This window comes from Salvelinus sp. IW2-2015, linkage group LG18, assembly GCF_002910315.2.
Source record: "Salvelinus sp. IW2-2015 linkage group LG18, ASM291031v2, whole genome shotgun sequence".
Taxonomy (NCBI): Eukaryota; Metazoa; Chordata; class Actinopteri; order Salmoniformes; family Salmonidae; genus Salvelinus; species Salvelinus sp. IW2-2015.
In genome coordinates this window covers 65,457,003-65,470,808 of record NC_036858.1, presented here as the reverse complement: position 1 = coordinate 65,470,808, position 13,806 = coordinate 65,457,003, and the positions used below count along the sequence as shown (strand labels likewise).

At 41.9% G+C, this 13,806-nt stretch overlaps 1 protein-coding gene across 4 annotated transcripts; it reads left to right on the top strand.

The window, feature by feature from the left end:
* Positions 1-1,814: 1,814 nt before the first annotated feature.
* LOC111978373 (E3 ubiquitin ligase TRAF3IP2) lies at positions 1,815-13,621 on the top strand. 4 transcript variants are annotated; one of them, XM_024008400.2, is made up of 11 exons: positions 1,815-2,228; positions 2,350-2,378; positions 2,812-2,882; positions 4,754-5,418; positions 8,620-8,665; positions 11,325-11,395; positions 11,739-11,836; positions 11,952-12,020; positions 12,193-12,309; positions 12,427-12,501; positions 13,224-13,621. In XM_024008400.2, the coding sequence occupies exons 3-11, from the start codon at positions 2,851-2,853 to the stop codon at positions 13,368-13,370; spliced, it is 1,320 nt and encodes a 439-aa protein (XP_023864168.1). In that variant the 5' UTR covers positions 1,815-2,228; positions 2,350-2,378; positions 2,812-2,850; the 3' UTR covers positions 13,371-13,621. The 4 variants fall into 4 exon arrangements, with proteins under 4 accessions (XP_023864168.1, XP_023864167.1, XP_070304756.1 ...); XM_024008399.2 differs by having other exon boundaries at positions 2,350-2,382; XM_070448655.1 differs by lacking the exon at positions 2,812-2,882 and having other exon boundaries at positions 1,815-2,378.
* Positions 13,622-13,806: the final 185 nt, after the last annotated feature.

The window sequence follows — 13,806 nt, the reverse complement described above, 5'->3', positions numbered from 1 at the left end:
GCTTTGGTGACAAAACGGATGGCACTGTGATAGACTGCATCCAATTTGCTGAGTAGAGTGTTGGAGGCTATTTTGTAAATGACAAGGCCGAAGTCAAGGATCGGTAGGATAGTCAGTTTTACGAGGGTATGTTTGACAGCATGAGTGAAGGAGGCTTTGTTGCGAAATAGGAAGCCGATTCTAGATTTCATTTTGGATTGGAGATGCTTAATGTGAGTCTGGAAGGAGAGTTTACAGTCTAACCAGACACCTAGGTATTTGTAGTTGTCCACATATTCTAGGTCAGAACCGTCCAGAGTAGTGATGCTAGTCAGGTGGGAGGGTGCGGGCAGCAATCGGTTGAAGAGCATGCACTTAGTTTTACTAACATTTAAATGCAGTTGAAGGAGTGTTGTATGGCGTTTAAGCTCGTTTGGAGGTTTGTTAGCACAGTGTCCAAAGAAGTGCCAGATGTATACAGAATGGTGTCGTCTGTGTAGAGGTGGATCAGAGAATCACTAGCAGCAAGAGCGACATCATTGATATATACAGAGTAAAGAGTCGGCCCGAGAATTGAGCCCTTTGGCACCCCCATAGGGGCTGCCAGAGGTCCGGACAACAGGCCCTCTGATTTGACACACTGAACTCTGTCTGAGAAGTAGTTGGTGAACCAGGCGAGTCAGTCATTAGAGAAACCAAGGCTGTTGAGTCTGCCGATAAGAATGTGGTGATTGACAGAGTCGAAAGCCTTGGCCAGGTCGATGAATACAGCTGCACAGTATTGTCTCTTATCGATGGCGGTTATGATATCGTTTAGGACCTTGAGCGTGGTGCACCCATGGCCAGCTCGGTAACCAGATTGCATAGCGGAGAAGGTACGGTGGGATTCGAAATGGTCGGTGATCTGTTTGTTAACTTGGCTTTCGAAGACCTTAGAAAGGCAGGGTAGGATAGTTATAGGTCTGACAGAACTCTGCAGGCTATCTCTGCAGTAGATTGTAACTCCGCCCCCTTTGGCAGTTCTATCTTGACAGAAAATTTAATAGTTAGGGATGGACATTTCTGGATTTTTGGTGCACTTATAGGACCAGGGCTGACATTTGATGAACTGACTTGTTGGAAAGGTGGCATCCTATGACGGTGCCACGTTGAAAGTCACTGAGCTCTTCAGTAAGGCCATTCTACTGCCAGTGTTTGTCTATGGAGATTGCATGGCGGTGTAGCTGAAATGGCCAAATCCACTCATTTGAAGGGGTGTCCACATACTTTTGTATATATAGTGCATGTACAATAACAAACGTAACATATCATACTAATTTGACTGTCACGGAAATCCGTTTACTATGTTACGTCTACCACTGAGTCCAGGTTGCAACCAGCGTTAGAGCTCTTTCAAGTCACATTATGAGTTGAGGTGAGTACAATGCCACAATGAGCTTCAGTCAAAGATCTTTACAGTTCAACATCACTGTTAAAGCTGCAATATGTAACTTTTTGAGCGGCCTGACCAAATGCACATAGAAATATGAGTTATAGATTTGTCATTCGCATTGAAAGCAAGTCTATGAAGCGGTAGATCTGTTTTATGTGCACTATTTTTATGCTTCCCGTTCATAAATTTCGTTTTTGTGTATTTTACTTTCAGTTTTGTACACCAGTTTCAAAAAGTTGAAAATACAATATTTTGGGTTATTGAAAATGCATTTCACAGCGGTTTAGATGGTACAAAGATTATTTTCACTTATTTTGTTTTGCTTGTTTTGTAACAAAATGAAATTAGGCGAACTTTTAAAATTTTACCTACAGGAAATGGCAGAGTGATTTCTTCATAATCCATCTTTCAAATTTGTCAATGTTACATAAAGCTCTATACACTTCGTCATATAAACACAGCTTTTCCCCGACTGCCCATCCAAGCCATGGCAGAGTGCTGTATGGGCCCTGCAGTAAAGCACATTTGTAGCTTGTGTGCTGATTTTAAAATGGACTGTCTACACCTCAATATCTTATATGTATGTCTATAGACATGCAAACTGAACTCTACATCGTTTGTATTCATATACAAATATTGGGAATTAAATAGATATTAGATAAAACATGATAAATAGCTCCTACAATGTTGTTGTTTTGTATCTCAAATAGGTTTCACAATCTTATTTGACGTCCAACGCGGGATGGGCGGGGCTTGGGAGAAAGGAAGGTTTACCTCCGTAGCTCGGACGGGGCTGAATACTCCGTTGTCTCGAAAGGTACAGTGCGCTCGTCGGAATTTAATAAAGATTTCATCCGGTTAGGAATGTAAATTGTTATGTAGAGTTTGGTAAATATTTGGAAATAAAAAGAGAAGTAAACGTGCATTTTTCATGACAGAGTCATATCCTGTCATTCCTACCTTGAACGTAGGTAAGTTCGCTTTCTTTGACTGCCTAACATCTTGTTGTTTTTCTCCTTTACATTGCCTTTGTTTGTTTTTCTCCTTTACATTGCCTTTGTTTTGTGCCAGTTTTAGGCTGATGTGGTCAAAGTTAATACATCAGAAAAAAACGAATCATATTTATGCAACATTCATAGTCATTCCTAAGCATATTCCTAGGTAGAAGTCACTTCACACGTAAACTTTTTCTTATCTATTATTTTTCCTGAGCTACAAAACTAGATGTGAAAAGTAGGTATTTCTGTACCTTACCAGATACACCAGTAGCCTGAAGATATTGTTCTGCATATCCAAGCGTGCATTGTAAAACCTGTTGCCTAGACACTTTTGCTTTGAGTCTGTTTGTGGTTTGACCTGTAACTTTTGCGCTGGGGTCTCAGTAATCATTTTAATGACAGGTTTGTGAAATCCTTTGGTGTCCTTGGAATAAGTGAACGATGTTACCCTCTCTGCAAAGTGCATCTCCAAGGTAATCGCCTCAGAAGCTCGCACGACACGTTGCTAACTGTAGCAAAATGGCTTCTATTAATTACAGTGCAGACAAAGGCTTTGAACAGTTGTGTGGTAGTTACTCGGTTGATGATAAAGATCACATAACTCTCACAGTGCCTTCAGAAAGTATTCACGCCCCTTGACCTTTTCCACATGTTGTTGTGTTACAGACTGAATTTAAAATGGATTCAATTTAGATTTTGTCACTAGCCCCATAATGTGAAAGTAGAATTACATTTGTTGTCATTTTTACAAATTCATAAAAAATGTAAAGCTGAAATGTTGAGTCAATAAGTAAACTGAGCAAAAACATAAACACAACATGTAAAGTGTTGATTTCATGAGCTGAAATAAAATATCCCAGAAATTTTCCATACACACAAAAATATTATTTCTCTAATTTTGTGCACAAATTTGTTTACATCCATGTTAGTGAGCATTTCTCCTTTGGCAAGATAATCCATCCACCGAACAGACGTGGCATATCAAGAAGCTGATTAAACAGCATGATCATTACACAGGTGCACCTTGTGCTGGGGACAATAAAAGGCAACTCTAAAATGTGCAGTTTTGTTACACAACACAAGCCACAGACGTCTCAAGTTTTGAGGGAGCGTGCAATTGGCATGCTGACTGCAGGAATGGCCACCAGAGCTGTTGCCAGAGAATTGAATGTTAATTTCTCTACCATAAGCCACCTCCTATGTCGTTTTAGAGAATTTGTCAGTATGTCCAACCGGCCTCACAACCACAGACCACGTGTAACCACGCCAGCGCAGGACCTCCACATCCGGCTTCTTCACCTGCAGGATCGTCTGAGACCAGCCACCCGGACAGCTGATGAAACTGAGGCATATTTTTGTCTGTAATAAATCCTTTTTTGTGGGGAAAAACTAGTTCTGATTGGGTGGGCCTGGTTCCCAACTGGCTGCACCCCTGCCCTGTCATGTGAAATCCATAGATTAGAGCCTAATTTATTTATTTCAAGTGACTGATTTCCAAACTGTAACTCAGTAAAATCGTTGAAATTGGTGCATGTTGCATTTTTTWAATATTTTTGTTCAGTATATTTAACCCCTTTGTTATGGCAAGCCTAAATAATAAGCATTGACTCAGTCAATTTAATTCATTTTGAATTCAGGCTGTAACACAAAATGTGGAATAAGTCAATAGGTATGAATACTAACTGAAGGCACTGTATTTGAGAGCTGTCATTCACTGGCATTTCACTATGGAGTACTTTCTAGGCCAGGGATGGGCAACTGCAATTTTGAAATTTGTTTGTGCATCAGCAGTTTTTCACTTGTTATGCCTGTCACTGACAGTCACTCAATTATCCCATGTCAGCTACCATTTTTTAGATTGGTAAGTTAGCTGGAGAGACTATCTAAACTTCTAGTAATCATGGTCAAATTACTGACCGGGAAGCCCCCATTGATTTTGTTAGTCACTGTCATTCAGATATCACATTAAAAACTGCAAATATTTCTCCCCGCCCCATGGCAAAATGTGTTGAATTATATATTGGAAATGAGTTACAGTATAAATTGCCAAATCTTCTCTCTGCCTCATGGCAAAATGAGTAGAATTACAGGAAATGAACACTTTTATTCTCTCTGCTGTCAAGAGGGGAGCCAGTAAAATGTTTTGCCCGCAAGGTAGGGGTGGGGGGGGGCAACAAAATGTAACTTAGGGCCGACTCTCTCATTCATGTGGGAACGCAGACATATGAACCACAGCGGCCCCTCATGATGAGTTCAGATTTTGTGTTCCCCACCCCGATCAAAGTGGCCCATCCCTGTTCCAGGTTATACACTGTTGGCTGACTTGTCTCTTCACTCTTTGTAGACTCCCTCCCCTGCTGGACAGCTACAGTCAGTGTGAGGAGAATGATGAGACAATGAGTGACGCATCCATATCTAGTGCCCTACGCTTAAGACCCCATAGTCAACTCAATTATCCAGAAGTCCTCAGCCAGAGCAGGATGGCCAATAGAGAGCCACACGGCAGCCAAGAAGAACCACCRTCAAGATCCAGCCAAAACTGGCCACCCCAGGGACTATGTGCTGGCTACAGCCCCCAGACACCCTACCCYGGACAGGAAGAGATGTGTCTGAGTGCCCTGGACCACCAGAGGTACGCCTGGCTGAAATCCAGCTTTGCCAACAGCAGCGACGGATGCACTGGAGGGCCATACCCAGACAGCCTGCCATCCTACTCATACCCACACGGTGCAGACTTTGCCAGTTGCCCAGTAGAGGAGGGCTATCATCACCAGGGTAAATCACACCACTCACTCCCCGGGCGTTACAGCCCCAGCATCAGTAGTTTGGAGCAGCCGTACTCTCTGCTCTCCTGCCCACCAGAGGCTGCCCCCCGTTACCCTTTCCTTCCCCCGTACCCCTACCCTACCCAGGGCCCGGTCTGCTGTGCACAGTGCCCTGCACAGGGGCTCGGAATGGGCCCTGTCCTACAGCTCGTTCCAAGGCCAAGTTACCGTCCACCCTACTATGGTGAGTTCCAGTTCCAATCATATAGGTGTGTGTGTGTGTGTAAAACTATATTTAGTATATTGAGTTGCACCCCCCTTTCGCCCTCAGAACAGCCTCAATTCGTCGGGCCATGGACGCTGCAAGGTGTCGAAAGTATTCCACAGGAAGGCTGACCCATGTTGACTCCAGTGCGTCCCACAATTGTGTCAAGTCGGCTGGATTTACCTTTGGGTGGTAGACCATTCTTGATACACACAGGAAACTATTGAGCGTGAAAAAAAACAGCAGCGTTGCAGTTCTTGACACAAACCGGTGCGCCTAGGACCTACTACCATACCCTGTTGTCTTGCCCATTCATCCTCTAAATGGCACACATCTCTAGGCTTAAAAATCCTTCTTTAACCTGTCTCCTCCCCTTTAACCTGTCTCCCACTGCTTGAAGTGGATTTAACAGGTGACATTAATAAGGGATCATAGTTTTCACCTGGATTAGCCTGGTCAGTCTATGTCATGGAAAGAGCAGGTGTTCTTAATGTTTTGTACACTCAGTGTGTGTCACAAGAATCCCAGTCCATATGTGGTATCCTATTCCTCAGAGGCACTCATATTTTGTCCTTCGACCTCCTAAAATGTTAGATCATCCACAGTGCATGCAGCAACATATTCTGTCTATAAGCAGGTTCCCATCCAACCTTTTTTTATGCGAGTAAAGTACATGTCAGATAAAAAATGTCATGACATGCCTGATGGAAGCAAATTTGACGGTAAACTTTACAAATGTCGACAAAACAAAATACGCTAGACAAGGTGGGATCTTTTTGAGTCGGTAAAAATGTATAATGCGAGAAATAGTGATGGAGGCGCCTTATGATGGCTATTAGATCAATATTTACACATATCGAAGTAAACTTGGAGTCACGCGTTGACATGGTATGGTGTGTGGTCCTCCCACTACGACTCCTCGCTACAGATTAAATAAATTATGATGAACTTCACAGGGTGGTGAAAGTGCTAGGTGATGAGCTTGATGCTTTCCATGAAAACATTTTCTGGTGACAAGCTCATCGATGCTTCCCTGCCGTTTGACAAATAACAATAATCTTGCTCTTTTGCCCATAATAATCTCATCATGTAGGCCATACCCGCACTGTATCTGCGAGTTGTTGCGTGTGCTAAAACCAGAGTGCACATTCGCTATATAACCCGCCAATAATTGTGACAAAACCATTAATAGAGTTGAAAATGCGATGGAAACCTATTTAACTTGTACTTTATTTGGTACATGGGAATTGAACCGCAAAAGTTACTTTCATGTGCACTACGTCATAACGCACAGACTTTTATCCGCAAACAAGTCAATTTGATGGAAACACATCTCTGGTGGGAAAATGCTGTTATTGTTTATTGTGGGTTTTAGAATATTCCAATCGAAGTTTGTCATCAATTGGATCGAAACCTAGCTAATGACAATTAAAATGATACTCTTTGTATGTATTTGTTACTATATATATATCTATATATGTGTGTGTGTGTAAGTATTTATGTCTACAAAAAAAACGAGTACCAGTCAAAAGTTTGGACACACCTACTCATTCAAGGGTTTTTCTATATTTTTACGACTGATGAGCCTCCACTGATCAATATGAAATTGTATTTGTCACATGCACCGAATACAACAGGTGTAGACATTACAGTGAAATACTTACTTAGAAGCCCTTAAACAACAATGCAGTTTTAAGGATAAAAAAAAGAAGATTAAGATTAAGGAGCAATAATAATATCTTTATTTTTACTATTTTATACATTGTAGAATAATAGTGAAGACATCAAAACTGTGAAATAACACATGGAATCATGTAGTAACCCAAAAAATATATTTTAGATTGTTCAAAGTAGCCACCCTTTGCCTTGACAGCTTTGCAACACTCTTGGCATTCTCTCAACCAACTTCACCTGGAATGCTTTTCCAACAGTTTTGAAGGAGTTCCCACATATGCTGAGCACTTGTTCCTTCACTCTGCTGTGGAGGCCAGGTCATCTGATGCAAAACTCCATCACTCTCCTTCTTGGTCAAATAGCCCTTACACAGCCTGGAGGTGTGTTTTGAGTCATTGTCCTGTTGAAAAACAAATGATAGTCCCACTAAGCGCAAACCAGATGGGATGGCGTATCGCTGCAGAATGCTGTGGTAGCCATGCTGGTGAAGTGTGCCTTGAATTCTAAATAAATCACAGAGTGTCACCAGCMAAGCACCATCACACCACCTCCTTCTCCATGCTTCACGGTGGGAACCACACATGCGGAGATCATCTACTCTGCATCTCACAAAGACACGGCAGTTAGAACCAAAAATCAAAAATTTGGACTCATCAGACCAAAGGACACAAGCAATGGACAGTCTAATGTCCATTGCTCGTGTTTCTTGTCACAAGCAAGTCTCTTCTTATTATTGGTGTCCTTTGGTAGTGGTTTCTTTGAAGCAATTCGACCATGAAGGCCTGATTTCACACCGCCTCCTCTGAACTGTTGATGTCTGTTACTTGAACTCTGAAGCATTTATTTGGGATGCAATTTCTAAGGCTGGTAACTATTGAACTTATCCTCTGCAGCAGAGGTAACTCTGGGTCTTAATTTCCTGTGGTGGTCCTCATGAGAGCCAGTTTCATCATAGCGCTTGATGTTTTTTTGCGACTGGACTTGAAGAAACTTTCCTAAAGTTCTTGATTTTCCTGATTGACTGACCTTCATGTCTTAAAGTCATGATGGACTGTTTCTCTTTGCTTAATTCAGCTGTTCATGCCATAATATGGACTTAGTATTTACCAAATAGGGCTATCTTCTGTATACAACCCATACCTTGTCACAACACAACTGATTGGCTCAAACGCATTAAGAAGCAAAGAAATTCTACAAATGAACTTTTAACAAGGCACACCTGTTAATTGAAATGCATTCCAGGTGATATCTCATGAAGCTTATTGAGAGAATGCAAATGGTGTGCAAAGCCGTCATCAAGGCAAAGAGGGGCTACTTTGAAGAATCTCAGATATAAAATATATTGTGATTTGTTTAACACTTTTTTTGGTGTTATTTCATAGTTTTGATGTCTTAACTATTATTCTACAATGTAAAAACCCTTGAAATGAGTAGGTGTGTCCAAACTTTTGACTGGTACTATTTTTTAAATAAATAATATATATATATATATTGGTGTCATATCAGGTCCGGACCACTGCAGACATCAAGATGCAGCTGGCACCACTCAAAGGTGAGTTGTCTAACTAACCCAGCCTTTCTACCAAAAGGCCTCCTGCGGGGACGGGGGCCTGGGATTAAAAATAAATACATCAAATACAATATAAATATAGGACAAAACACATCACAACAAAGACAACAACATAGCAAGGCAGCAACACATGACAACACAGCATGATAGCAACACAACATAACAAAAACATGGTAGCAGCACAAAATATTATTGGGCACAGACAACAGCACAAAAGGCAGGAAGGTAGAGACAACAATACATCACACAAAGCAGCCACAACCGTCAGAGTGTCCATGATTGAGTCTTCGATTGAAGAGATTGAGATAAAACTACCCAGTTTGAGTGTTTGTTGCAGCTCGTTCCGGTTGCTAGCTGCAGCGAACTGAAAAGAGAAGCGACCCAGGGATGTGTGTGCTTTGGGGACCTTTAACAGAATGTGACTGGCAGAACGGGTGTTGTATACTCAGGTAGGGGGGAGTGAGGCCTAAGAGGGTTTTTATAAATAAGCATCAACCAGTGGGTCTTGTGGTGGGTTTACAGAGATGACCAGTTTACAGAGGACTATAGAGTGCAGTGATGTGTCCTACAAGGAGCACTGGTGGCAAATCTGATGGCCGAATGGTAAAGAACATCTAGCCGCTCGAGAGCACCCTTACCTACCGATCTATAAATTACGTCTCCGTAATCTAGTATGGGTAGGATGGTCATCTGAATCAGGGTTAGTTTTGCAGCTGAAGTGAAAGAGATTTAACTTTAGCCTGCAGCTTTGATATGTGCTGAGAGAAGGACAGTGCACCGTCTAGCCATACTCCCAAGTACTTGTATGAGGTGACTACCTCAAGCTCTAAACCCTCAGAGGTAGTAATCACACCATTGGGGAGAGGGGCATTCTTCTTACCAAACCACATGACCTTTGTTTTGGAGGTGTTCAGAACAAGGTTAAGGGCAGAGAAAGCTTGTTGGACACTAAAAAATTTGTTGTAGAGCGTTTAACACAATATCTGGGGAAGGGCCAGCTGAGTATGACTGTATCATCTGCATATAAATGGATGAGAGAGCTTCCTACTGTCTGAGCAATGTTGTTGATGTAAATTGAGAAGAGCGTGGGGCCTAGGATCGAGCCTTGGAGACAGCAGATTTTCTGACTTTATACACTGCACTCTTTGAGAGAGGTAGTTAGCAAACCAGGCCAAAGACCCCTCAGAGACACCAATACTCCTTAGCCGGCCCACAAGAATGAAATGGTCTACCGTATCAAAAGCTTTGGCCAAGTCAATAAAAATAGCAGCACAACATTGCTTAGAATCAAGGGCAATGTTGACATCATTGAGGACCTTTAAGGTTGCAGTGACACATCCATAACCTGAGTGGAAACCAGATTGCATACCAGAGAGAATACTGTAGACGTCAAGAAAGCCAGTCAGTTGATTATTGACAAGTTTTTCCAACACTTTTGATAAACAGGGCAAAATAGGCCTATGACAGTTAGGATCAGCTTGATCTCCCCCGTTTAAATAAAGGACAAACTGTGGCTGCCATCCAAGCAAAGGGAACCTCCCCAGAAAGGAGAGACAGGCTTGGTGATGATAGGGGCAGCAACCTTAAAGAAGAAAGGGTCTAAACCATCTGACTCAGATGTTTTTTTGGGGGTCACGTTTAAGGAGCTCCTTTAGGAACTCCGACTCAGCGACTGCCTGCAGGGAGAAATTTTGTAGCGGGGCAGGGGAAAAAGAGGGAGAAGCATCGGGGATAGTCGCATTAGAAGGGGTGGAAGATGAGGAAATGTTGGACGGGCTCTGATGTTACAACTTCCCCTCAATGTTTTACTTCCTTGGTTACATTTTAAAAACTGTCTAGTGTAAACGATGACATCAGTGACAATATCAAGCCCTTTGAAGAGGATGATTTAAGGAATGCATACTGTAAATTCTTCGACAGAGAAGAGTTCTGACAATCTAATTATGTCAATTACATGTAACATACTCTTTTTCCATTGGAACAGGCATGTGCTTCTTTTAATAATAACGTGTTTTCGGTTCCGGACTCTGCATGCCACTGAAGTCGTACACAAACAGTACAGGCCGTAACACAGCGTTAGCTATAAGGTGGACACCACAGGAGGCTGGTGGGAGGAGCTATAGGAGGACAGGCTCATTGTAAAGAATGGAATGGAATTAATGGAACGGTATCAAACACATCAAACATATGGAAACCATACGTTTGACTCATTCCCTTCAAACCATTACAATGAGCCCATCCTCCCATAGCACCTCCCACCAGCCTCCACTGGTGAACACACATCATAGGTAATGGTTTAGTACAGACCAATAGACAAGGGGTCCAAGCAACCAAACAGAAAGTGGGAACTCAAATATCTAAAAGGCCAATAACTGCCTGGACAATTTCCTCAACAGGAACAAATTAAGTATTGGCTCAGTTAGAGCATGGCGCTTACAACACCAGGGTTGTGGGTTTGATTCCCACGGGGACCAGTACGGGAAAAAGTACAAAAATGAATCCACTCACTACTGTAAGTCGCTCTGGACAAGAGCATCTGCTAAATGACTAAAATGTAAATGTAAATTACACTTAGTGTAAGTTACATTGTAAGTCAAGTTCTTGACTGGCACTATGATTTGGCTTGTCTCTCCCATCACAGTGAGAGCTTTGTCCCCCAACACAGACAAAGTGACAGACCTGGGAGTAGTACACAGCTGTCATTGGAGCAAAGTAAGTGCTGTACAGAGTATGGTAGACCAAAACTGCCAATAGTATCAACATGGAATTTGTTGTCTTTCCTTACTAGCACTGACTTTGCAGATAGTTGCTTTATTAAGGAACATTTTTACTTACTCTGATTGTGATATGTGGTTGTCTCACCTAGCTACCTTAAGATGAATGTGACTAACTGTAAGTCGCTCTGGATAGGAGCATCTGCTGAATGACAAAAATGTCAAATGTTTGTGATATTATACAAATAGGAGTGATTACACACTTGTTTCTGTTGGTTCATACTGTGTGCTATTTAACAGCACACAGTGCTATTGAGTAACATGTTATTTGTTTATTTTAGGAAAGGTCTTTGTCACCTATGAGAGAGACAGCGACAACCATTTTAAAGAGACCATGAACTTTGTTTCCCTGCTGCGACACAACGGCTTTGACACTAGTGTAAGGCTACTTTATTCCTCATCACTTTTTACAGTTCAGAATTAAAGAATTTCACTTGACATTTACTGATGTCAAGTAGTATATTAGTGATGTTTCTCTTCCTGTATGGTTTCAGGTGGATGTATTTGAGCAACAGCTCATAAGTATTAGCGCCATTGACTTCATGGAAAAATACATCAACGAGGTAAAATGGCTGATTCAACCTCAGAGGACTTTGACAAGATGGTAGAAATACTTCTTAACCTTTTAATCAATGCTATGTTACATCACAAATGAAGTCATGAAGTCAAGTTAGCATGTGTCAACATGAAGTGGCCTGGGCTGAGGGCTAATCCTTTCTATCTCCACCTTCTCAGAAATATTACCTTATCATCATTGTTATCAGTCCCAAGTATCATGAGACCGTAACGGGGGCTAACATCTATATGGAGAAAGACGAGAGGATGTTACACACAGTCTATATCCATAAGCAGGTGAGCTTATGGCAGTCCATAAAGAAACCTAATGATAATCATCTATCAAAAATAATGTTTTCATCGATTTCATGCTTCACTTCTAGAAAGTGATATGAAAGTGTGGCTATGTTACAGCTGCAGAATGAGTTCATTCAGAATGGATGCCAGAACTTCAGATTCATTCCCATACTGTTTCCAGGAGCTAAAAAGGTATTGGACTTATGTGGAAATTAATGCAGTTTTTTAAAAGCACTAAAACACTTAACTAGGAAACTGAAAGACAATAGCCTCTCTCCCTCTAGCCCATTTATACCTTGCGCTAACACCACTGGAAGTTGGTGGCACCTTTAATTGGGGAGGACAGGCTCATAGTAATGGCTGGAACGGCATGAATGGTATCAAACACATGAATTGTATGTATTTGATAGCATTCCATTTACTCCATTCCAGCCATTATGATCCGTCCCACCCTCAGCAAAACGATTGTACCCACGTTTTCAGATGTGTCCACACGTGCTATTAAAATGTGTCTTTTCTGTCCACTGTCTGCATTGTGACCAGATTTCCTGGTCCCTCCCTGTATGCAAATGATATGACAGATATTGTTTCAAATTAATATGTATTATTTCTTTTAAGACATCTATTGACGCCACAAGTCAATGGTGACAGCTGTCAATGGTATTCGAGGGTGGGAAATTATGATTTTAAATGGTTTCACTGTTCACATCCGTTTACACTTGTACAATATCCAGACACAATACGTGCCTGACTACCTCCAGAGGTGGGCAGGAAGATCTGATCACAATCAGATGCTTCTTTTAATCGTCTACATCTATCTATCTAAAAATGTGGGCACAATCAGAATGTGGACAAGATCAGGACAAAGGCTGCATGTTAGAACCAGGTATAAACAGGTCTTCTGTCTGTCTCAGTGCCATGTTCCTGCCTGGCTCCAGAACACTCTAGTCTACACCTGGCCAAAGGACAGAGACGACATCCTACGTCGACTGATGAGAGTGGAGAAGTACAACCCTCCGCCTGTTGGGGAGCTACCCACCATCGTTTCCACCCCCCTCTAGAACCACAGCCTGCAGGGTTTACTTTACAGTGAAGTCCAGCCATGCTGTTTTTCCATCAGGACTGGGTCCCACTCCCAGCCTTTTTTGGGGTGAAGGCACTGTTATTCTAGGGAATTTGTATTTCCATAGCTATGGCTGAGTGACACTAAGGAGTTGTGAAGCACATAATCAACAACCTCTGTCTTTTGAGAACATCTGTTGCAGTATTCTGCCCAGGGAGGTGGCAATAAATTGGATTTGATTGATGTTTACCCTGTCTTATTTCAGTTGGCTTGCTCCATATAAAAACTACTATGGCATGCATCCAAGATGAGTGAATAAATATAACCTTATTTTACTAAATAAATGTTTTCCCTTATGGAAATACTCTTTTAAACGGAGGCATTTTGACTTGGACTTAAGTCACGATTTTCTTGACTCGACCAGTGATGACTTT